The sequence below is a fragment of the Nothobranchius furzeri genome, chromosome 16 (assembly GCF_043380555.1).
Source record: "Nothobranchius furzeri strain GRZ-AD chromosome 16, NfurGRZ-RIMD1, whole genome shotgun sequence".
Classification (NCBI taxonomy): domain Eukaryota; kingdom Metazoa; phylum Chordata; class Actinopteri; order Cyprinodontiformes; family Nothobranchiidae; genus Nothobranchius; species Nothobranchius furzeri.
In genome coordinates, this window is record NC_091756.1 from 61702720 (window position 1) to 61727607 (window position 24888).

Below are 24888 nucleotides of genomic sequence, written 5' to 3' on the forward strand. Positions count from 1 at the left end.
TGCTGGATGTGATGCACACACACACACACCCTCTCCATTCTGTGTGTGTGTGTGTGTGTGTGTGTGTGTGAACCTATGGTATGAGTTGTTTCTGCCAGTTGAATCTCTTGGAACCCGCTCCAATTCTGCAGCTGTATCCTAGCAGTTTCTTCCCACATGGGTACGTAAATAATCATGTTTTTCGGGGGTCGTACAGCTCCTCGTGTTTCTCAACTTCCATAATTAATTAAAGTCATCCATCTTAACTGCTTGCCTCAGACTTTCTGCCTCTCTGTCCTGTTTGCTCCGGTGAAAAGACACCCAAAACCACACATCCCTTCACATGGTCACACACGCACACAAGTTTGATGTGTGTGTGTGTGTTCATGTGGTTTTTCTGCAGTGTCTGATTACGAACACATTTGACTATTGTGGAATTTTATTTTGAAATGCTTTACTTTGTTAAATTTACCGGCCTGCCTCTTATGTCTAGGTTTGACTTCCTGCCAGAATTGACGCGATTCACCCGCGGCTCGCGAAAAAAATAGAGCCGACGCCGAAATGATCGCTGCACGGCGCGAGGCGATTCGCGGCGCTTCGGTGGCCCATGTGGTCTATAAAATAGCTTAACAAGGGCGCCGAATGAAGGCGGTCCCATTTTCGCGGCGCTTCCGCAGCCGGTGTGTCCCCGGCGTTAGGCTCTACCCTTCTTTACCTGTCATCAGAGCAAAAGATGCTGTGGCTTCTTAGGGGTACAAGAAAAATCTTCTGGGTCGCTCCTGTTTACCGGCCAACATGCTGTCCACAACGCTGCTGCTTTTTGTCGGCCGATGTCTAATTACAAAAATCGACGCAGTAGTGTTTGTGTTGAAGACTTGGCAACTTTGCATGCTCACAGGTAGAAACGGGGAATATGGAGGCGGGACGGATCGTCTTTCACTGTAAAATTCTTACATGTTGAACCTTCAACATAACAACTTCTCCGTGTGCAGTTATTCTAGCCGATGTACATTAAAAACAGCTGGACTTGACTACTGATGCAACCAGTGTTACAAGTTGCTGCAGATTTTTTTGCTCGTAAATAAAAATAGCATTCCATGTAAATAAGTGCAGAGTGATAATGAAATATTAATGAAAGTTTTATATAATATCATTGAAGAATGTTGGAAACCTGAGCTGTTTTAAGATGGCAGCAACTCATGTTGGTCATAAAGGTGTTGAGATTAGCAGTTGCCTCATCGTTCTTTAACTCATTAACTGCGGGCCGTTTCCTGGTCAGAAAAGCCTCTCGCTGCCAGCGGTTTTTGGGTGTTTTTCCTGTTTTTTGGAAGAGTCACAGAACGTTGTGCTCTATGATGTCAGCACCAAAACAAAGAGTACACTCACTTCTTACATCGGGAAGGATCTGCGTGTTTCTAGCGTTATCTGTTCCTTCATAAGCTGTTGTTGCATGGTGAGCAGCAGAAGCTTTTCCGGTTTGCACTTCACTTTTCCTAGCCTAGTGAACTAGACCAAATTCTTGCTTTGCAAAGTTTGGTCTAGGAATGCTCCATTAGAACCTCTGCAGCTCCTACCAGCAGTCTGGCGAGCCAATCACAGCTCTCTTTAGTTGCTGTTGTTGGGCCAATCACAGCTCTCTATTTTTTGGGCCAATCACAGCGTATATTGTAGGCCAATCCTAGCGCGTTATATTGTGGCTAATCACAGTGCTCTAATCAGCGGTAGTAGCTGAAGACGTCAGAACTGCGACCGCGAACACATCCAACATGGCGGCAGCTCGGGAACCACGTTTTTGAAACGGCTTTGTCATCAACATCGGACGATTTAGACTTGGGCTTTTCTTTAAAACACGAACATTCACATATATAGTCTGGCTTGCCAGGCTACACTTTTCCCACAGCAGCGGCCCAAAACAACCTCCTAACACACGGATTTTCTGCTTCCTGGTCACGTGAAATGTGACATACGCGGATGAAGATCGGCTTTAGAGCTGGGATGTTTGTTCTCGTGGTGCCGGGGGGGGGGGGGGGGGGGGGGGGGTCGTTTCCACGCACGCCCAGTAAAAAGATGCAAATGACAACTTTAGTGGTCAATGGTAGCGAGCGGTTGGATTTAAAATGACGACTTTTTCGACAATGGCAGTGAACGAGTTAAGGATATGAACTATTTCTCTGAGCAGAGGCAATTCAGCTAGACATCTAAAATGGTCAGGATTATTTAATCACTTTTACACAAAAACACACCTCCGAACCAGTAGCCGCCATCCACTGGGTCACCAGTAGGGACCGTGCAGAAATACCACAAATTTGAAAAGAAAGTGTATTTTTATACTGTTTATAAAATACTTTGTGTTTATGGTTTGTATGATTTAGAAAAACACAACTTTTATTCTAGCGTGTGACATTAGTCCAAACAGAATATTCTGCCACGTTTGTGATTTGTTTTTTTCAAATCCAAGCATCCTTTTAAAAAGCGAGTTAAAGGTGGAACAACTCAACTCTTGAAATGCACAATAAGTAATAATTTTACAGAGAAATGATGACAGAACGGTCTAATGCATTGATCATGTTGAAAGGAACAGACGTCTTTCTCAGTTGTCTGGGTGCAGGTCAGCGTTTCTCCTTTAAAAAAATCTAAAGAGGGATGTAGTCGCTGTTTACAGCAGGGTTGTCGAGTCTGCAGCAGCTAACACTGCTGTCGGCATTTTAAATCAACACCGGCCGGCGAATCCGTGCTGATCCATAACTGGCAACAACCATGAAATCAGAGTCACCCGCTTTAGAAACAGACTGCAGTACCCAAATTTGACCACAGTATGTCATTCTTACATCGTGCACCTTTAAAGGAATGAAACTTTGATGAGATACACAACTTTATTTTCTAACCAAGAGCCATTTTAGTGTTTAGTGTGGGCCTTTTTTTAACAGTAAACTTTATAGGAACACCAGACTAATCCTTCTGTCAGGTCCTGTTTTAAGTCCTCCGTTTGTCTACACCGACCTGTTTCAGTCCATCACATCTTCCTCCAGGTCGCTGTCGGGGGAGCTCCTCTGCCTGTGCTCTGTAGCGTTGGACAGCCGTTTACAGCTGCTGTCCTTCTGACTCCCCATACTCTGGGAGCGTCCGAGGTGGACCAGACGCTTGGACGGCGTCCTCTCCTCCGAGCCCTCAGCTGTGCTGCCGTGGGCCCTCTCTGTTCCAGGGTGGTGAAAGTCATGTCGCAGGTTTTCCAAGTTTAGCGCCCAGGGACCCAGCTTCTGCCAGTTGACCCTCTGAAAGGCCATGATGCAGTGCAGGTTGCCGCCCACCTGTGAGAAACACGTTTAGTAAAACCCTGAAAGCAGCAGCTTAAAGGCAAGGTTTCCCAGCCCTGGTCCTCACCAACCGCCTGTAATAAATGTTCTTCACGTCGCCCTTTCAAACACCAGCGTTTCCCTGCTGCCACACACCCGACTCAACACCTTAACACCTGACCAGTGATGAACAGTTTTCTGCAGCACTGGAGGAAGCAGTGCAAACATGTAAATCGGGTGTGCTGGAGTAGAGACACGTGAAACATGCAGGTCAGGTGACGACCGGGGGTTAGAAACCCTGTTTGAAACCAACATGAGCTCAGGGACCTTTTTGGTTTTGCGCTGCTGAAGCCCCCGCTCGGTGTGGCGGATGTCCAGGTATTCTGGGTTTTGCGTGTTGAGATCGGTCACAATGTCCTGCCACCTGGACACAAACGTTCCATTTAAGCAGCTCAACAACAGCAAGTAAATAAATGTAAATGAAATCAAATGAGACAGTAACCTACTTTTTACAGTGAATAGCAGGATGTTTCCTACTAGGTTCTCCTATTAAGATCCAGTACTCCATCTCATTTGTGGGTAAAGCACCTCTGTAGACAAGAGAGAGGAATATGAACAAGTGTTTGACTAGAACAATGGCTCCCATCGACCATCAGCCCCAGGCCACGCCCCCGATATGGGAACCCACATTGTCAGAGGAAACGAGACAACGCTAAACACCAGTCACCGTTTCTAGGTCCAAGCATGTCTTATCGTCCGTGACGTCAAATGGTGGTTTTCTTTCTGGAACTCTAGTAGTTTGTCCTAAAGTTCAAGTGGTAGCAGCCGGCTGTTTCTCCTTGTCTGGTATTATTGAGCAGAGAACCTCTCACACCAAGACGTGAGTGTAATGAACGGAGGACCCAGATAAATGATGCTTTGGTCAGACAGCCAACCAGATGGTCTAACCGTCGGTTTCGGACCAAGCCCTGTTATCGGCTGAGGTTTTTAGTTCTTCTTTTTAAATCTCCACAACTCATTTATAGCTACACTACGTCAGAACGTTGTTAAGAGGCATGAAAAAAATGTTGAAGTTAGCTCATTTTGCAGATTTGCAGCTTTAAGATGAAGAAAACACCTGAAAGCGTTCTCTTGGTATCCGAGGGGTTGCAAGGAGCCTCCTGAAGCAGCAAGAATAAAGAAAATCTTTAACCTCCATGAAGCAAGTTACCTGTAAGCCTTTGCAGCTTTCAGGGGTGTTGCCTCAAAGCCCACCGGGCAGAAGTAGTGGTTCTGACAGTGGTAGATGTAAGCCATGGACTCATCCTTCAGCCCTTGTGTCAGCTTCATCAGAGACCCTTCAGCTGAAAAGCAGAGCAGAGGGGTCACCGCCTGCGCGGCATGGGTTTCAGCTGATGACGGACTCACCCGTTTCTCCTGCAGTTTTGTGTTTTCCATGAGGTTTGTAGAGGATATAAGAGCAGCCTCGCACTCGGAAATGGTCGTTGATTTGTCTGAACCACCTGGAAGAAATCAGACTCTTAGTTTTGTAATAAATGACTGTCCGTATACGGTTTTAAAGGAGTAAAACGGGGTGTGTGTGTGTGTGTGTGTACCTCATCAGAGTGGCATTGCCAGTGAAAGGACCAAACTTTATTTCTTCGAAAGGTGGTTGAAAGCCAAGAATGTGCAGAGCTTCCTCCTGCGAGATGGGTGGAAGACTAGCAACACACACATGGTAAATGGCCTGTATTTGGTATAGCACCTTCTAGAGTCCTGGAACCCCCCAAGGCGCTTTACAACACAATCAGTCATTCACACATTCACACACTGGTGGTGATGAGCTACGATGTAGCCACAGCTGCCCTGGGGCGCACTGACAGAGGCGAGGCTGCCGAGCACAGGCGCCACCGGTCCCTCCGACCACCACCAGCAGGCAAGGTGGGTTAAGTGTCTTGCCCAAGGACACAACAGCAGACTGAGCGGGACTCGAACCAGCAACCTTCCGATTACGGGGAGAGCACTTAACTCCTGTGCCACCGTCGCCCCACACACACACACACACACACACACACACACACACACACACACACACACACACACACACACACACACACCTGACTGTTTTAATGTTGTGCAACGTTTCACTTCCACAGATAGCTAGATGAGGAGCTGCAAACACCTTGATCATCTTTAGCAGAGCGAACTTCAGGTGATGTAACGAGTGTGTGGAACAGCTTTAGTGTTCTACGAGCTGCTGCACTTTTAGAGGACAGCTTTAATGAGAGCGGCTCACCTCCCGGCTCCCAGAGTGCTGTACAAGAAGTTCCAGCAAGACACCAGAGAGGAAACTCCACAAGACGTCTTGTACTGAGGCCGACTGATGCAGTACCTACAGGAGGAGACGTAGCAGGCACACACGGTTCACGGGTTACATTAATACAGCTTGCTGCTCATTTTTCTCAAATGAACTAAACCAGAATATGTTATTTTTTATTTCTCATTAACTTCAAAAGCAGAATTCTGGAAGTACAATCCTTCACATGGAAAATCTATTATTGTTAGCATGAATTTGCACCGACAGGTAAAATGTCCGATCCTCCTGGAAACTGACTGATCACCAAGTGATTTCTTTGGGTGAATCTCTACAGCAAGCCTCTGTTGTTGTCTTTAGTAGAAGCACGATGGCCTGGGACTGTCCTGCATCATCACTGGTGCTCACCACAGCCTGTCAGGGGTTTGCTAATACTAATACTGGGTAGTGTGTGTGTGTAGCGTAGTGTGTAGTGTGTGTGTGTGTGTGTGTGTGTGTGTGTGTGTGTGTGTGTGTGTGTGTGTGTTGCTAGTCTTCCACAAAACTTTAAATCACGCCTTAAAACCCACTTTTATCGGCGAGCTTTCCCCCAGCATGGACACTGGCTTCTATATTTTTATCATTTGTATTGCGTCGTTTCTAATTGCTTTAATTCGTCTGTTTGTTTTTACTGATTTTTATTCAATATATGTTTTTATTATTACTCCGGTATTTATGTCCTGTTCAGCACCTTGGGCCTCCGCTAAGGTGGTAGAAGGTGCTATATAAATAAATACATTGAAATTGAACTGAACCCATGAACCCACTGGTGCACACCGGCGGTTAGGGATGCTGTCAAGCTGAAGAAAGAGTCCTATCGGGTCTTTTTGGCTCTCTTTGTGGGACTCCAGAGGCAGCTGATGTCCAAGCGGAATGTGGCTCAGGTGATTGTGGAGGCACCCGGGCATGGAAAGTGTTCTATGAGACCATGGAGCAAGACTTCCGTATGGCTTTGAGAAATTCTGGTCCACCATCCGGCATCTCAGGAGGGGAAAACGGTGCGCTACCAACACTGTTTACGGGGGTGATGGTGACCTCTACTCGGGACATTGTGGATCGGTGGGTGGAATACTTCGAAGACCTCCTCAATTCCACCAGCACGTCTTCCAGTGAGGAAGCAGAGTCTGGGGACTTTGAGCTGGGTTCTCAAATCTCTGGTGCTGATGTCACTGAGGTGGTCAAAAAATAAATCCTTTGTGGAAAGGCCTCGGGGGTGGATTAGATACGCCCAGAGTTCCTTAAGGCTCTGGAGGCTTCATTTGTTTTAATTTTTATTTTTCCGGAACTGCGCTGCTCTGGGTGGCTGCATGTTGGAGTAGCTCTGTTGACTATATGTAAGTTTTGCCTTTTCTTGGGCATTTTTTCTTCTAGTTTCTCAAGAAAAACAGTATTTTTTTGGACACTTTACTTTTCTGTTTCTGGTGCTGTGAAGCTTGGAGGATTTTTACTGCAATTTTTTAGCTTTTTTTTACTTTTTGAGCATTTGTTATGATGCGTAACCATGGCAACAAGCTGTTTACAATCGGGAGCAGCTGATTAACATTGGAAAGGCTGAAATAATACCTCAACTGAAGCCACAAATGCCAAATGAGCTAAAACACAAGAAGCGTGGGTGCAGAGCGGGAGCAAAACAGAGACAGAGGAAGAAGAAATTCAAACCATCTCTTCCATCGATCATAATGGGCGATGTGAGATCACTGGCCAACAAGATGGAGGAACTCCAAGCCCTTTCAAGGACTCAGCCAGAGTTTCAGAACCGCTGGAGGAGATGATGCAAAGAAGGATTCTCCAGAGAATCAAGAACATGATGGACAACCCTGAGCATTCTCTTCACAAGACTGTCCGACAACGGAAGAGTGTCTTCAGTCAGAGGCTTCTTCAGTTTGGCTGCAACACTGACCGCTACTGGAGATCCTTCCTGCCAACAGCCATTGTAATATACAACAACTCTTTGATGACTTGATTATTATTATTATTCTGAGCTACTACAGCAATCAGTTTCCCTCTGGGATTAATAAAGTATTTTTGAATGGAATTGAATTGAATGTTGTGGGGCTGTGTTGGCTGATGCGGCTCTGCAATATCGCATGGACATCGGGGGCAGTTCCACTGGACTGGCAGACTGGGGTGGTGGTTCCCCTTATTTCAAAAGGGGGACAGCAGAGTGTGTTCCAACTACAGGAGGATCACACTCCTGAGCCTCCCTGGTAAGGTCTATTCAGGGGTTCTGGAAAGGAGGGTCCATCTGATTGTCGAACCTCGGATTCAGGAGGAGCAATGTGGTTTTCGTCCTGGCCGTGGAACACTGGACCAGCTCTATACCCTTAGGGGGATCTGAAGGGTGCCTGGGAGTTCGCCCAACCAATCTACATGTGTTTTGTAGATTTGGAGAAAGCCTTCGAGTGCATCCCTCGGAGGGTCCTGTGGGGGGTACTCCGCGAGTATGGGGTACCAGCCCCTTTGATAAGGGCTGTTAGGTCCCCGTATGACCGGTATCAGATCTTTAGTCCGCATTGCCGACAGTAAGTAGGGCTTGTGTCCGGTGAGAGTTGGACTCCACCAAGGCTGCCTGCCGATTCTGTTCATAACTTTTATGGGCAGGATTTCTAGGTGCAACAAAGGTTTTGAGGGGATCAGTTTCAGTGGCCTAACGATTGAGTTTCTGCTTTTTGCAGATGATGTGCAGAGTTTCCCTTACATAGGCGTAGCCGTGGCGGGCCGCCACGACTGAAATCCCACCGCCACGCCTACAAGATCCCAAGTTTTTTTTTTTTTGCGCCGTTTCCCGAAGAAGCAGCGGGAACTACTATGTTGTCGCTTGTGATCACAGCCGGCGGGCAGCAAGGAGAATCAGGCAGGGCAGGGAGAAGTTACAGCATAAGTTACTAAGTGTAAAATTAGAAAGGTAGCAGTGGATATAAAGCTTTTTGGTTTACATGTTTCAATAACATTAAGATAAACGAGTGTTGACGATCTTGACAGGGTTTCCTCCCCCCACCAGGCTAAGCATCACTCATTCATGTAAAATTTATTTTTTCGTGTCTGACTTTAACCGCATCTAATACTGTATTACGGCGTGAGCGCAACAGCGACAACTTAAGATCGATGTGTGAGCAGCCTGAGAGGTCGGGTGTTTTCATCTGAACCCTTAAAACCTCCAGCAGGCTACGCTGCACTATTGACGTGTTAGCGCGCGGCGCTAACAACTTAGCAACGTGACATGTCTCGGAGAAAGCGTAAAAACACGTTGGACGCTTCTTCTGAAGCGGGAAAATAACACCTCTTCTTAAGCAGAGCACGACGTCGCCTCGGCTCGTTCACCCTCTGCCGAGCCGGTGTCGGTACAGGTTCTGCTCGGGTGCAAGATCGGCTCGGGGTCCTTCGACTGCCGATGACGTCAAAGTACGGCAAACCCACTCGAACAAAATACACTACACATGTATACTGTTGGAAAGAATTTAGCAGTTTCGTTATTAAAATAATGTTTATTAGGACGTACGTTTGTGTTTATAATGGTATTTGTAAAATAAAACACTATATTTTATTCATAATGTTGAACTCCTCTTTGAGCACATCCCTTGAAGGATCATAGGTATTAGCAACCCCTGTGGAATTGTATTTGCAGGTAAGAAGTGTGTCCCGTTTATTGAAGTATTTTGTGTTAAGAGTTTTTGACGTCTTGTCCATGCGTAGTTCAGGTACGCTCATAGCTGCTAGCCAAAACTCTGGAGTTAAAAGTTTTCTGGCTTTACTAAAATACCTGTCTGTACTTATTTGATTGATGATAGTTTTACTTTCTATTAGACTCCAAATGTAATCATTTGGCACGTTTCTAATTCATAATTTGTAAGAATGTAATCAGTGATATTAGCATTAGCATTCCTATGGGTTTTTCCATGTATATTAGCATTGCACTAACCACTCGCTGCCAAATTGCAGCCTTTGCGATTAGAAAATCTCCTTTTGTCACATCGCAATTTAATTGCACATGCAGTTAATCGTTCAGCCCTAATATACATGCAGCTCTATGCTAAAAGTGTATTTTCAAAGAGGTAATGATGGATTTCTTTGTAAAAGTTGTCCATCTTTCCAACAGAAAGATTTGCCTGGACCAACGTAACGTGATTACGTAATTCCGTAAGGTTCATGTTCAGCCAATCGACTACTTTGACGTCATCGGCAGTTGACGGACCCCGAGCCGATCTTGCACCCGAGCAGATCTTGTACCGACACCGGACTGAGCTCGATAACATTGACCCAGCACAGCCACTGGGTCGTTGGAGCTGCCCCATGACTGCCTGATGGAAAACCAGCGGGGTTCATCAGACTCGTAAAGTTTCTTGTTTTTGCTGGGGACCCCCTGTATTTTACTGCTCCCTCCTGCGGTCTTCCCCTATTAACATTTAAAATGATTCTGTAAATTCGTGTATCAATAGAAAAAATCTCTGCCTCTGCCAGCTGCAGTAAATGTAGTCTCCAAATAATAAATAAGAGGTGCATTCATCTGTGTATCTCCTTCGATCCGCATTAGTGATATTCTCAACACCAGAACAGTGAAGCAAAGAAACAGATTCCTGAGTTTGTTAGTAATTTTATTTATTATGTGCATCTAACCTAATGTTATTTAGAGACGTGTCATAATTCGTGAACCATTTTGCTTCCATGAGAGCAAAGGAGGGGCAATAGAGCGCGGAACATTTCAGTGCGTGCGTCGGCCATGAGAGGGTGGAGGTTGGTTTCATAGCCTTGCCGCTAGAATTTCAGGGGTGGCGCAGCGCAATGCCTGAGCTTATGTAGGGGAAACCCTGGAATCAGCTCCTCAAAATCCGAGACCATGGTCTTGAGCCGGAAAAGGGTAAAATGTCTTCTCCAGGTCAGGGACAAGGACCTGCCTCAAGTGGAGGAGTTTAAGTATCTCTGGGTCTTGTTCAGAGTGAGGCAAAAATGGAGCGCAAGATTGACAGATTGGTGCTGCATCTGCAGCGATGCAGGTGTCGTACCGGTCTGTCGTGGTGAAGAGAGCTGAACCGGAAGGCAAAGCTCTCGATTTACTGATTGATCTATGTTCCTACCCTCACCTATGGTCACGAGCTTTGGGTAGTGAGCGCAAGAGCAAGGTTGCAGATTCAAGTGGCCGAAAAAAAATTTTCCACAGGGTGTCTGGGCTCTCCCTTAGAGATAGGGTGAGAAGTCATCCGGGAGAGACTCTGAGTAGACCCGCTGCTCCTCCAATTCGAGAGGAACCAGTTTAGGTGGCTAAGGCATTTGGTCAGGATGCCTCCCTGGTGAGGTTTTCCAGGCACGTCCAACTGGGAGGAGACGCAAGAGAAGACCCAGGACACACCGGAAGGAACTATCTCTCTCTGCTGGCCAAGGAGCACCTTGGGATTCCCCCGGAGGAGCTGGCCCAAGTAGCTGGGGAGAGGGAAGTCTGGGCCTCTCAGCTTAGGCTGCTGTCCCCGCGACCCGACTATGAATAAGCGGCTGAAAATGAATGAATGAGCGGCTGAGAATGGATGGATGGGATGATTCAGTGTCAGGCTTTGTTGTTCATGTTTATTTATTTAGCAGACGCTTTTATCCAAAGCGACTCACAGTTTATAACCTGTAGGGCGTGTTGTGATCTGTGGGGGAAACCGGAGTACCCGGAGGAAACCCACGCATGCATGGGGAGAACACGCAACTCCACGCAGAAAGGCCGCAGCAGAGTTTCGAACCTGCAACCTTCGTGCTGCGAGGCAACAGTGCCAACCACTGCACCACCATGCAGCCCATATTTTGTTGGTTTTGATCTGGGTTAGGTGAACAAAGCTAGACCGCTGGTTTGAGGTGTGTTCCTCAACATAAGCTTACCATCTCCTAAGGTCTAACACTTTTCTCTGTTTGATGTCCTCCAGCGAGGCGTGAACAGGGACATCCAGCAGATTCCGGCTGGGCCTGTCTGAAGGCCTCATCTTCTTGGTGCTGCTCTTTTTCCCATTGCCTGAAAAATAGTTGGATTTAAAGTTGGGCATGATGGATGCATTTGTTACACTTTTCTTTGGCATGTCTTACAGCTTCTTGTTTTCCTGGTAAATACAGCGTTGAACTCTGCTGTATCAATCTCCCAGGCCAGAAGAGGCTTGGTAAAGCCGGATGAGACCTCCTCCATGTCGCAGTCCCCGTCTGATCCTACACCTCCACCCGGACTCACGCTGAAGTCAGGCGGCTGTTTGGACTTCCCAAGCGGGGTTCCCTCCTCCTGCTTGGTCGGGGCCGCGTTCCGGGCTGCTTTCGGTGGGCAGAACACAGATGCAGCCTGGTTGAGGAGGGCGTAATCTGAGCAGACCGTGTAGAACTTCTCCCGGGAGTGTGTGACCGGGCAGGTCCACTGCAGGTGGAGCTCGGCGCTCGAAGCCCGCCTCAGCCTCGCAGCGTCCCGGGCTAGGGAGCTCATCAGCCCGCGCTCATGCGCGCCATCGGTGGGCATCTGCGCCCCTGACGGCTCAGCCGGCCCGGAGAGGTTCGGTCCTTCGGATGTGTTCGGCATCGGACCACTCAGAGCTGGCTGACGATGAGGGATGAAGACGAGGTGACTCGCTCCTGTAGGGATGACATGGATGCAGTCAGACTCCTCGCGCTTTACCACTCGCGACATTAAGAAACATATTCAACATTTAACATAAACTAAACGTATCCTGTCTGTCCGCCTGAGGTACGCGGAGTGGTTATTAAAACAGCTAAACGTCACACATCACCTGCTGATGTCTATCGAGGTGAGCAGGCGGCTACATCCCCGCTGCTAGCATCACGCCCTGCTGCCTCGGTGTTTTCATCACGGTTCCAGCCCTACGGCGGTCTGAAACCCGGTCAAACGTCAAGCTAACCATTTATCCCTGAACGTTGATGAACACTGTTTAATTTAGTCAGATAATTATAAATGAAATCCTGAAAACTCGCTGCTGACCCGTATTTTTCTCAGGAGCAGGTTCCCTGGACTGTACCATTCTGAACAAGCAACGTAGGGGTGTCGATGAAATTTAAGCGGAAATAAATAAACTAACTGAGGACTTTAATTCACCTGACTGTGGAAATATATAAATAAAATCCAATTTCACTTTGATATAATGTACTGTATGGTGCTGAAATGAAGAAGTGTGAATTTTCACGTAGCTGGGATTGTTGTTTATCACCCGCGCTGTGAAAAAATCCAGCAGATTTAAACCAATCACAAAATAATCTGTCGCGTCTCTTCAAACTTCACGCGAGGAAGGTGAGTCCGATAGTCCGAGCTGTTTTTCATTAACTTACACGAGACCTAAAATGTATTATTTAACACATTTTAAAAAGTAAAGACACAAGAAATACTATTTCAAAACATATGCAGCTGTTGTCTTTGCTGTAGTTTATATTCCATTTGATTTCCCCAGAGGAATTTCATAAAAATGTATAAAGAAAACATTACAATATTATGATTTGTAGTCTATTCGTTTGTGCGTTTTTAGTTTAAAATACATCATAGAAGCAGGGCTTCATTTTAGCTGGATCTTGCCCAGGGGCGAAAGGGTTAGAGCATAAGGCTTTAACAGTTCAGTAATATAGGGAGGAGCTTGACCATGTAGAGCATTGAAAGTGATAATCAGGAGGACTCTAAAATGAACTCTAAAGTTAACGGGTAACCAGTGCAGATACGCCAGAATAGGAGTGATGTGTGCTCTTCTGCTTGCTCCAGTTAGGAGCCTCGCTGCAGAGTTCTGGACCAACTGAAGGTGGTCAAGGGCTTTTTTGTTAAAACATGTGAAAAGTGTGTTACAGTCATCTAGACGGGAGGAGATAAAGGCATGGAGAACCATTTCAAGTTCAGTTTTGACACCAACCTTCACAGTTTGGAGATATTTCTTAAATGATAAAAACAGTTTTGGACCAACGTTTCTGAGTGACCTTCAAGAGACACTGATTGGTCAAAAACACCCAAATTCCTTAAGTTTGTCTTGACAGCAGAGGATAAATGACCAAGTTTTAGACTAGCCAGGGGAACCATGCTCTCAGGGGCAATGATCAGACATTCAGTCTTTTCAGAGTTCAACTGAAGGAGGTTATCTTCTAGCCATGGTGATCGCTGATAGACACTCTAGTAATTCAGACAGTTTATAGAACTCAGAATCCTTAAAGGAGCAGTACAGCTGAATATCATCTGCATATAGGTGATAAGAGACATTATGAAAAGAATCAAGTATCTGTCCAAGAGGGTGTATGTACAGCAGAAACAACAGTGGACCCAAAACAGAGCCTTGGGGTACCCCACATAACTGATCAGTAGAATCTGACATGATGTGGTTTCTACAGACACTGTAACTTCTGTTAGAAAGGTACGATCTAAACCAGTCTAGACCAGTTCCAGAGATCCCCACCGAGTCACCAAGTCTGTTAATGAAGGTGCTGTGATCAACAGAGTCAAAAGCTGCAGAAAGATCTAACAGTACTAACACCATGAACTCTCCGTTGTCTGCAGCCATCATAATGTCACTGGAAACTTTAAGCAAAGCTGTTTCTGTTGAACGCTTTTTACCAAAACCGGACTGGAATTTATCAAAACTGTTGTGTAGTTCCAGAAAAGTCATCAGTTGATCGCCACAACCTTTTCCAATATTTTAGAGATAAAGGGTCATTTAGAAATGGGTCTGTAGTTTTTAGGCTGAGATGAGTCCAAACTTGTTTCTTTAAGGATGGGTTCAATAACCGCATGTTTGAAAACAGATGGTACAGAGCCAGATTATAGGGATAAATGAATAAAATCTACAATGCATGGGCCAATTTGGTCAAACATCCTGATGAACAAGATATCAGGAATGAAACCAGCAGGGCTTGAGGTTGGTTTCATGTGTTTCTGAATGAGGCAAATGTCCTGGAAATCTGCAGGAGTAAAGACAGACCATGATTGAGAGGGAGGGGGTTGGATGGGGGGGTAGGAAGTAGATGGGGGTGATATTTCTCATTTTATTCTCAAAGAACGCTAGAAAGTTGTTACAGTCAGACCTTGAGTAAACTGGCATAAGAGGGGCGTGAGGAGAAACAACCTGGTTTATGGTGTCAAACAGGACTTTAGAGTTATTTTTATCAGCTGAGCAAAGTAAGTGGCCCTGGAAGTTTTTACTGTCTCATTCAGAGATGTTATCAGTTCTTTAAAGTGCAGCCCGTGACTTTCTAATCTAGTCGACTTCCAACGTCTCTCGGCTCTGCGGCGTGTCCTTCTGAGACTGTACATATTTTTATTAATCCAAGGACTTTTTCTCTTGCTAGAAAAAGTAACCTGCTTAAAAGGAGCTACTTTATCTAAGATACTGCAGCATTGTTTATCCAATGACTGGATGAACAAGCTTGGATCATCACCCTGAACTGAGCTGCTGTCAAGTTATCTAGAAAATCCATCCACCGCTGCCTGATTAATGACACGTCTCTTTGATTTTAGGTGTGAGGGACAGATTCAACATCAGATAGGACATTAAAGAAAGTGCAGCTGTGGTCACGCACAAGAACCTCTTCAACATGTAAATGATTGATTTTTAGTCCCAAAGAGCAAACAAGATCTAGAGTGGCCCATTTAGTGTGTGGGGCCTGAAACGTGCTGCTCTAAGTTAAAAGACTCCATAATAGACACGAACTCCACTGCTGTGCTACAATTAGAATCATTAATGTGTGAGTTAAAATCGCCAAGGATTAAAACTTTTTTTAGTTTGATCATTGATGATAGAAAATCCGCAGATGCAGAGAGAAAAGGGCCAGCTGGACCGGGAGGTCGGTAGATTAAAATACAGTGAAATACATTTTGTAAACCTGCTTTGATGACCTGACATTCAAAAGTTGTAAAAGGGCCATTTTTCACCAGATTACAGACGTGTTTGTCCTTGAAGACCACAGCAAGACCTCCACCACGACGTGTCGGGTGTGGTGTGGTAAACACAGAGCAGTCTGGTGGACATATTTCATTTAAATGTACAAAATAGCCATCTTGCTGCCGCGTCTCTGTAAGAAATAAATAGTCCAACTTTTCTCTGGTGAACAGCTAATTTAAAATGAAGGATTTGTTTGAGATGGAACGGGCGTTTAACAGGGCACCTTGAACTGAATCCTGGAGAACATTTGTCTTCCTAACCTGCTGGAGAGGGATGCGTCGTAAACATCTGGTGTTCTGGGTTCTTCGGCCATGAATACAGTTTATGTCTCTGCTGGCTGATAAATGAACTGGAATAGGAAATCTTTTGGGTTTGTCAGCAGAAGACAACATTTTGGGGATTGTGACCTTTGGAAGACACACAGAAGACTGTTGCATCATGGGAGGGTTGTAGGGAGTGATGTTATTTGAAGTGGAGGTTTGAGCAAAGGCCGAAGAAGGTGAAGATCTCTGGGATGTAAACCGTCGTGTCTGTGGAAGGGAATCCACCACGGATATACATCTATGGGACTGCACAGCATACCGGATGTTAGCGGTTAGCATGCTTGAGCCATGTCGGTTAGGGTGAATACCATCTCGCCTGAAAAAGGAGGAACGGTTCCAAAACAGGTTAAAATTATCGATGAAACCAAAACTGTGGGACCTGCAAGCAGACTGAAGCCAGGAGTGGAGAGAGAGCAGACGGCTAAAACGTCCATATCCACGAGAAACTGTGGGGATCGGGCCGGAGATGAAAACCGACATTCTGCTGCTCTTCAGAATGTCAAAGAGATGGTTCACATGCTGTTGAGGGATGACAGACTAGCATCGTTTGATCCCACATGAATGATCACTCTTTTAACTGAAGCTGGGATGGAGTACAGCAGACCAGGAAGTTTATCCAGGAGATGGAAAACTTCTCGTCATGACGTTAAAAAAGCGGACATTCCTGATTATTAAATTACCTGCCAGCAAAGTGGTCGGTGACAACAGTGGACGGGGTGTAGAGGGCTCCTGATTTGTGTGGAGGATTCTGGGTTTGGGTTCCTGTGGTATCGGGGAACTGGAGGGTTTGAGGTGGAAGAGCTCACCTCCTGAGCCAGGGCAGGAGGTCCAGCAGGGTGTCGATGCACAGCATCCTTTAGTATTTTGCCTCGGGCGTCAGAGGTTGAGGTCTGGGGATAAGAGACTGCCTATGTTGCTTCTTCCGGACTACAGGCTCCTGCTGGATGGGATCAGATGGTTGGGAGGGAAGAGGAGGTCAGGAGGAATCAGCTGGTTGTTCCTCAGCAAGTGGAGAGAAGCGGTTTGAAAGATTGAGGTCAGGTGGGGAGTTGGGATCAACCACAGGGCCTCTCCTACGGCCACTACCACGACCTCTGACCAAGATGAAAATTGGTCAGGAGTAGAGCTGGAAGTCGGATTTCGTGGTGCACAGCAATGGTGTCTTGGAGAGTTTTGCACGGATGTTTTATCTTCAAACTGACTGACAGTGGTCTCAGACAGTCCAGGAAAACGAGATCTAAAACTATCCAGCACCATTTCCTTCTTTTGCAGTTCAGCAGAGAGTCGTCGTATGTCCTCTTTAAGGTTTTCAGTTCTTTTATTTGCTTTAGAAAGCATAAAGGCGTCATTGTGGGGCAGAAGCAACGGGAGGACAGACATTCAAGATAGCTTCAGTGTTGCTTACACTTTAGCTGAGCTGCCTCTGTCGGATCCGAAAGATTTGTATTCCAACTAAAGGTCCAAGAAGTCAAAGAATCCAAAAAATAAACAAAGGTCCAACTGAGTTCCAACAAAATCACAAAATCCAGAGATCAGTGACAGGAAAAAAACCGGTTTTAAGAGGAATTAGAGCACAAAAAGTAGGAGCTGAAGTAAACACGTCTGCCACGTCTCAAGGTAACACGTGCCTTTATTCAAGTCTTTCGACTTACTTGACGTTTTGGTGAACTGAAAAATGACCTGATGTCTTTCATTTGTCGTTTCTCTGCCATTTTGACCTGACTAGAAGCTGCCAGACGATTGGACAATAACAAGAACACAGGTTTTAGAGTTAGAGGAGGTTCAGTACCCAGCTGATAATATGTTTATCTGGCCTACATTTAGCTTTTCCTGCTGTATGTTTGCATGAATGTGTACGTAACAAGTCCAGAACACTGTGAACTTACTATACTGTGTAAAAAGATGTTTGACTTTAAAATTGATATAATTAGAAGAAAATATGAAGTGGAAACTACCAGTCAGAATGTTACAACATTAATATCTGTTGAGCGGAATATCTCAGGCCTAGTCCACACGTAGCCGGGTTTTTTTAAACGAATATCCGCCCCTCCAAAAACTTGCATCCACACCACCTCGTTTAAAACAAAACTCTGTCCACACGTACCCGGATAAATACGTTGTTAAGGACATGCCAGACCTGTAGGCGGCAGTACTTCCCCCGTTCTTAACCTCGTCCTTCGTCTGTGGTCTTCCGCAAGGAGCAGTAATTCCGCTTGCAAAAACAAACAAGCAGAAAGCGCTTGGACAATTGATAAAGCGAGCGCAGCTCTGAGGGCATCCATGATGCCGGCTAGTGTAAACACAGGTCGCACACGTGATGTCAGCATTTTTTTGTCGCGGAAAGTGACGTTGCGGACCTTAAAACTCCGGTTTTGTCCGTCCACACGCAGACACCCAAAACGGAGAAAACGCAGATCTTCACTTTGGCCGGAGTTTTTAAAAAGATCTGTTTTCGTGTGAAAAAAACTCCGTTTTCGTGTGGATGACAGGCCAAAACGTAGACAAATATCTACGTTTTGGCAGATCCCCGGCTACGTGTGGACAGGGCCTAAGTCAAAGGTAGAAGTATATTAAAAAAAAACAACAACAAAAAAAGACAAAATCTGAAATAGAAAATTTGATTCTAAGTAATAATATCCAACATAAATGTAAAAACCTGGACAATCTGACTACAGAAATGTAAAATGACAGTGAAACAAGTTAGTCTAATATTTGTGACAATGAGAGGATGATGGCTGTGTGTCAACTGTCTATCCTCTCTTACTGTCTGTTGTTTCTATAAATACATATCTGTCTTTCTCTTTTTGTTCTCTCTCCTTTCTCTTTAGTCCAGTGTTAATATAAACACATCATGCTTAAGCTAACAGTTTATGTTGTCTATGTTAAACATGCCAGACTTCACACAAAGGAGCAGAACTGTAGCTTTATGTGTCCTGTGCTTGTTGAACAAGTGTAGTGACCAATAACCATCTATCTATCTATCTATCTATCTAGAATATGTCGGCTCATATTCTATATAGATAGATAGATAGATGGATAGATAGATAGATAGATAGATATTTTTTTTCATTGAAAGCACGACTGAATGCATTAAAAACTCACCAGGTAACTTTATACATGTTGCTCTGCTCTTACCTGCACCTTGCAGGTAGCGCGCTCTGGGTGCGAGCAGCAGCAGCCCCTCCTATCAGAGACACAGATTGTTGGACTGAACCACTGAGGATTAGGCGGCGGGGAAGAAGGGGGAGGCGCATTCAACAAAAGTTAACAGATTGTTAAAACAAAAAACATTTTGTGTTTTATGGAGTTTGGGGGGGGGGGGGGGGCATTTATGTCAGAGGGGGACATGTCCCCTCTGTCCTCACCAGGATTTCCATCTATGAATCTTGCCCCAGCAACGGCGACTCACGCGACCAACTTTACGCGCAGGGTCCGAATTACGGGTGAGCTGGCTGCAGTAACATTCTCAAAGTGTCGCCACCTCAAAATCAAAGTTAACACGCGTTTGTTTCCGTCGGCTCATATTCTTTTATGCTTTCTGTTTTTTATTTGTGCCTAATGCGTTTCACTGCTGCGGAGCGCATCACCTTCACTGCACCGGTGCAGTCAGCGTGCAGCGCACACTCCCGCTATTTTTGCAGTCAGTAGATCTTTTAGAACTGCAGTTCAAAGGTAACTCATGAGGTGAATATATATGAACCCAGGTAGCAGTTTCTCTTTAGGACTGAGAGGAGATGCAGGAAGATAATAAACAGGCAGGACAGAAAAATAGTCAAATAAAAACAAGTTAGTTTTTGTACCTGCTGGTTGCAACAAACAGACACCACTGAAGGTAATCAGAAGTGAGGAACAGAAAATTAAATGATTATTTCAATGTTTAGAGCAGCAGGAACTCAGAGAGGCTGCAGGCGCATCAGTGAGTTTGTGGCCGCTGCGCTTGGGGGGGGGGGGGGGGGGGGGGGGTTGAAGCAGGGCGAGGGGGGAGAGGGCTGAAGCAGAAACTACCGTTGTTAAAAGAAATGTGTGTTAACTTAGAAAATGTGGGTGCCAGTTTTAACTGTCAAAAACTCCAGCAAACCAACCCAGAACTCAAGCGAACCAACCCGGAACAGGGAAACAACAAAAAGGTGCAGGACACCGGCCCTCGAGGACTGGAGTTGGACACCCTGCTTTACAGGGTTAATGAAAAGTCACTCCCCACCGCCCTCTGTGTCCACAATATCGCCCTTGCAACTTCAGAGTGGTAGCCTGCCACTTGTGGACTTAAAAAAATGTAGCGGACATACCTGGCGCTGCAGTCAGCTCCCAGCACGTTCCGTGCACGTTTTAGATCATGAACACAGCTGATTTGTTTAATTTATTGATGAATCACTCCTGTAGACAATAATGAAGGCAGAGGAGACATAACAAAGATGAATTCACAGTGAGGAGATAAGGTTTTGCTTTTGGTTCTGCTAAACACACACTAGGAGGGTCGTTAAAGCAAGACAAAACTGTCAAGTCTGCATTTAATGCTTAATAATGTACTAAGTAACGTTAATAAAGAAACCTTTATTGTAAAGTCTTACTCTCTGTGCCGAGTTGATGTGCATTGGTTATATGTTCCACAGGCCTGGAGCTGCAACTGCACAAAAATACAAATAAATAAATAAAATAACCCAACAACAATTGATTTACCCCTCAGTTTGAAGCTTGGAACAGGTTTGACTTGAGTTTTTTTATGGTTCTGTTCCAGGAGATCCAGGAGGTATGAAGGAGCCAGACAATTAAAAGCTTTAAAAACGAACATTGAAAGTTTCAAACCCGATTCAGTGACAGCCTGGAAGCCTGTGAAGAGAAGTTAAACTAGCGTTGTTAAAACTTGAGCTGCAGTGAGTAAAGCTAAAGTTTTCCCCAGAGGACACAAAAAAAAGCTCACAGAGACCATACAACTCTCCAGTTTACCCAAAATACTTTTTAAGTTCATGACAGGTCACCAAGGTCATAAAAAATCACCAAACAGTTGCTGACTTGGAGTTTTGACATGATATCTCTTGTTTGACACTAAAGATAAATGTGCAACAGTTGTTCCACTTGCAAATAAACAAGAGTCCTCAGGTTAAAGGTAATTGTAATTTGTGTGATATGACTGTTAAAAGTTCATTTTATTTCCAGATTTTCCAGGCCAGGAGAAAACCATGACGAAGAAGTTGTTGATCATTGACACAGACAGCGGCATCGATGATGCTCAGGCCCTAATGATGGCCTTGGCAGCACCGGACGTGGAGGTTCTTGCTGTGACTTGTGTGTTTGGGAACACAGCGGCGGCAAATGTGTGTCAAAATGTTCTGAGGGTTCTCTCTGTCTGTGAGCGCCAGGAGGTACATTTGTTACCGCTGTATGTGAATAATAAAGGTCCCATTTATTAATGTTGCTTCATGCATTATTAAGCATTAATAAATCAACAAATTATTTAGAACTGTTTAAATGGTAAAAGGCCTGTATTTGATATAGCGCCTTCTAGAGTCCTGGAACCCCCCAAGGCGCTTTACAACACAATCTGTCATTCACTCATTCACACACACATTCACACACTGGTGGTGATGAGCTACAATGTAGCCACAGCTGCCCTGGGGCGCACTGACAGAGGCGAGGTTGCCGAGCGCAGGTGCCACCGGTCCCTCCGACCACCACGAGCAGGCAACGTGGGTTAAGTGTCTTGCCCAAGGACACAACGACAGTGACAGACTGAGTGGGGCTCGAACCTGCAACCTTCCGATTACGGGGCGAGCTCTTAACTCCTGTGCCACCGTCGCCCCGTTACAATATTATGTAATGCTGGTGATGGTCAGAGAGACCGGTGGCGCCAGTGCTTGGCAGCCTTGCTTCTGTCAGTGCGCCCCAGGGCAGCTGTGGCTACATTGTAGCTCATCACCACCAGGATGTGTAAGTGTGTGAATGACTGTGTTGTAAAATGCCTTGGGGGGGGGGGGGGGGGGGGTCCAGGACTCTAGAAGGTGCTGTATCAAATACAGGCCGTTTACCATTTAAGCAAGCATATTGGTACATGGACAGAATAACATGCTCATTTTCTATTTAACCCCAAAACTCTAAGAGTGGGTTTTCCTATGTAGATTCCAGTGTTTCGGGGGTCTGCTTGTCCTCTGGTTGGAATCGGTAATCTGTTCAGTGACCATTTTGGAGGAGATGGACTTGGTGATGTGATGGAGTACAAAGATCCTTTGTGGGAGGAGAAAATCCAACGAGAGCATGCCGTTAATGCAATGGTTAGACTGGTATCTGAACACGAGATGCAGGTGAGGAAGCCCTTCTGTTTTTGGTTAAAGTGTGGTTCCTTCAGCATCCTAAATCCCTTCTGTGACAGGTCTCTTTAGTAGCCCTAGGTCCACTCACCAATCTGGCACTGGCTGTCAGACTTGATCCGTGCTTTCCTAATAAGCTCAGAGATCTGTACATAATGGGTGGCAACATGGAAGGTAACCCAACATACGACTGTGAACGTTTGTACGAGTGACCAGCAGCCTCACACAACCTTTTCATTGTTGCAGGAAAAGGGAATGTGACACTTTGTGCAGAATTTAACTTTGCAATGGATCCTGAGTCGGCTTATATTGTTCTTGAGGAGTTCATTTGCCCTACTTACATTGCATCATGGGAATACTCATGCAGAAACGCTCTGACCTGGGTAAGCTGTGTGTGTATGAACTACTAAACCCAAGCATCCCATAATTCTCACTGATTCCATTTGTGCAGGAATTCTTTGAAGAGCTAATCCATCAGGATGCTCCAGCAGCTCGCTTCATGAAGATGATAACGTCTAAGTGCTGGGCCTACTCCAAAGAGGCTTTGAAAAGTAAAAGAGACGTGTTTTTCGGGCCGGGCTTCGTCTCTTATGATTCCTACGCAATGGCAGCTTGTGTTGACAGCAGCATGGTGCTGGAGAGCATTGAGTGTCCTGTTCGTGTGGAGCTGCAAGGTTCCATTGCCCGAGGCATGATGGTTTTGGATCGCACAAACCAACTGAAGAAGAACCACAGTGTAAAAATAATGACTAAATGTGATTTAACTAAGCTCAGTCGGTTACTGATGGAGTCCCTCAGACAACCATGCAAGAAATAACCTTCAGTACCCTGATGGACGTGCAGTTATGGTAACAATTGACAACCTCCTTTTAAGGTTTTATTCATCAGAATATTGTGGAATTTGTCTGATCCTACTACATTTTAAGATTTGATCAAGTTTATATGAGTATAATTAGAAAAAAAACATTGTCTACAACTGATTAATGTTGGGAATTAACCCCAATAAGATGGGCCAACTGATTTTAACAAACACAGAAATGGCTGGCTCTCTGTGATACAACTATACAGCTAAACTGAGGTGTCATAGTACCTAAGAGTCCTTTAAACCATCATTTTCTGTGAAATCTTTTAATGTCAAGTCTCACAAAGCCATGCAAAAGGCTGTTTGTGAGACTTGACCATCGTGGAATAAAAGGGTGACATGCATTCCCTCACACAATGTTAGGCTTTTTATTTTAAACAAAAAAAAAAGAAGTAAAATCAGCCAATTAGCTCGTCACGTTACTCAGAAGAAACTATCATTCTTTACCATTTCACTTTACATTAGTGAGATTTGTTCTCTGCCTCCTAAGGTCCCACCATGAGTGTGTGTGTGTGTGTGTGTGTGTGTGTGTAGTGGGAGAGCATTTCCTCTCCTGATTAGTGGAAGGTGTTGTCAGTCAGCGACACCTTCCACTAATCAGGAAAGGAAATGCTCTCCCACTACACCTTGATGTCTTGGTCCTGCCCCGGTTTCGTCATCCAGAACCACCAAGGTGTGTTCCAATGTTCATGTGCTGCCAAGGAGTCTGTTCTCCATTTGTTAGCCGTTTAGCTAGCTGAGCAAGAATACATGGGAGGTGTCTTGTAGCCTGGCCTTGGTCAAAAATTTCCCAGAATACAGCGCAGTATTTTCAAAAGGATGGCGTCTACTTCAGGGGCAAAATTGCAGTTTAAATGTAAATCAACTAATTGTAGCTATCGGGCTGATATCTATGTTTTTCTTTAGATCCAAAGCAGTTAGCTATGGTTGGTTAGTTGCTAGTAGTTGCAGCTTCAATGGCTAGCAGGTAGTAACTTGCTTACAGATTTTATTTAATATACAATAAAAAGCTTGTTATACATAGATATTGAAACTTATACTACAAATTAATGTTAACTCACGTATGACGTAAACTGCAGCGCTCATGTGATGTAAGTCCGTTCCATTTACCCATTTTCTTTGACCAAGGACTGACAGTGTCCTCATAAGCAAGGCGCCTTGCCATTGAGAAACACCCATAGTTGTTCCCGCCTTTTGCTTTTTACAGGTGACATGAAACGGTAAAGCAAAACCTGCATAAATTACTGGATGCAGGAAAAGAACTGTATTTGTTTGTTTTTGATTTTTTAAATATTTGTCTACAGATTAAAAAAAACATTTATTATGAACTGCTTTGATGCAGAACAAAAAATGTAATGAAGGTTTGTTGTGTTTTTACTTTTTGGGATTCAAAAAAATATGTCTAATTAGAACAGGGATGTCCAAACTTATGAGGGCCAAAATCATTATGGTAAATGGTAAATGGCCTGTATTTGATATAGCGCCTTCTAGAGTCCTGGAACCCCCCAAGGCGCTTTACAACACAATCAGTCATTCACCCATTCACACACACATTCACACACTGGTGGGGATGAGCTACAGTGTAGCCACAGCTGCCCTGGGGCGCACTGACAGAGGCGAGGCTGCCGAGCACTGGCGCCACCGGTCCCTCCGACCACCACCAGCAGGCAACGTGGGTTAAGTGTCTTGCCCAAGGACACAACGACAGCGACAGACTGAGCGGGTCTCGAACCTGCGACCTTAAAACTCCTCACAGCTCACAATTTTTTTTAAAGAATGCAAACATAATTTTATAATTTTCATTTGTTCAGCTCAAAAACATCTGAAGTGTATATATATATGTATATATATATATACATATATATATATATATATATATATATATATATATATATATATATATATATATACATATATATATATAT

The 24888-nt window shown here is 45.0% G+C and overlaps 2 protein-coding genes across 4 annotated transcripts; one reads left to right on the forward strand and one right to left on the reverse strand.

The window, feature by feature from the left end:
* Positions 1–2758: 2758 nt before the first annotated feature.
* On the reverse strand, positions 2759–20173 carry LOC107387420 (basic immunoglobulin-like variable motif-containing protein). Of its 3 annotated transcripts, none has more exons than XM_070545894.1 (10): positions 20086–20173; positions 11659–12186; positions 11458–11587; positions 5548–5643; positions 4868–4972; positions 4680–4774; positions 4483–4615; positions 3779–3862; positions 3600–3696; positions 2759–3287 (listed from the first exon to the last, which is right to left on the reverse strand). In XM_070545894.1, exons 2-10 carry the CDS (start codon positions 12131–12133, stop codon positions 2985–2987), a joined length of 1518 nt encoding a protein of 505 aa, XP_070401995.1. In that variant the 5' UTR covers positions 12134–12186; positions 20086–20173; the 3' UTR covers positions 2759–2984. The 3 variants fall into 3 exon arrangements, with proteins under 3 accessions (XP_070401995.1, XP_054605649.2, XP_015817871.3); XM_054749674.2 differs by lacking the exon at positions 20086–20173 and adding an exon at positions 12551–12605; XM_015962385.3 differs by lacking the exon at positions 20086–20173 and adding an exon at positions 12342–12521.
* Positions 12784–23117, forward strand: si:ch211-201h21.5 (inosine-uridine preferring nucleoside hydrolase). Its single transcript, XM_015962387.3, has 6 exons — positions 12784–12856; positions 20954–21159; positions 21913–22095; positions 22164–22275; positions 22348–22484; positions 22553–23117. The coding sequence occupies exons 2-6, from the start codon at positions 20977–20979 to the stop codon at positions 22916–22918; spliced, it is 981 nt and encodes a 326-aa protein (XP_015817873.1). The 5' UTR covers positions 12784–12856; positions 20954–20976; the 3' UTR covers positions 22919–23117.
* The last annotated feature ends 1771 nt before the right edge of the window (positions 23118–24888 follow it).

Excerpts from the sequence above, each read along its gene's own strand:
- LOC107387420 (XM_054749674.2), bottom strand. The coding sequence starts at position 12,590 with ATGGTACAGTCCAGGGAACCTGCTCCTGAGAAAAATACGG. Across the intron at positions 4,616-4,679 it reads CAAAACTGCAGGAGAAACGG|CTGAAGGGTCTCTGATGAAG; the intron begins GTGAGTCCGTCA and ends TCTGCTTTTCAG. Across the intron at positions 3,288-3,599 it reads AGCAGCGCAAAACCAAAAAG|GTGGGCGGCAACCTGCACTG; the intron begins GTCCCTGAGCTC and ends TGTTTCTCACAG.
- si:ch211-201h21.5 (XM_015962387.3), top strand. The coding sequence starts at position 20,977 with ATGACGAAGAAGTTGTTGATCATTGACACAGACAGCGGCATCGATGAT. Across the intron at positions 22,276-22,347 it reads AATGGGTGGCAACATGGAAG|GAAAAGGGAATGTGACACTT; the intron begins GTAACCCAACAT and ends TCATTGTTGCAG. Across the intron at positions 22,485-22,552 it reads GCAGAAACGCTCTGACCTGG|GAATTCTTTGAAGAGCTAAT; the intron begins GTAAGCTGTGTG and ends CCATTTGTGCAG.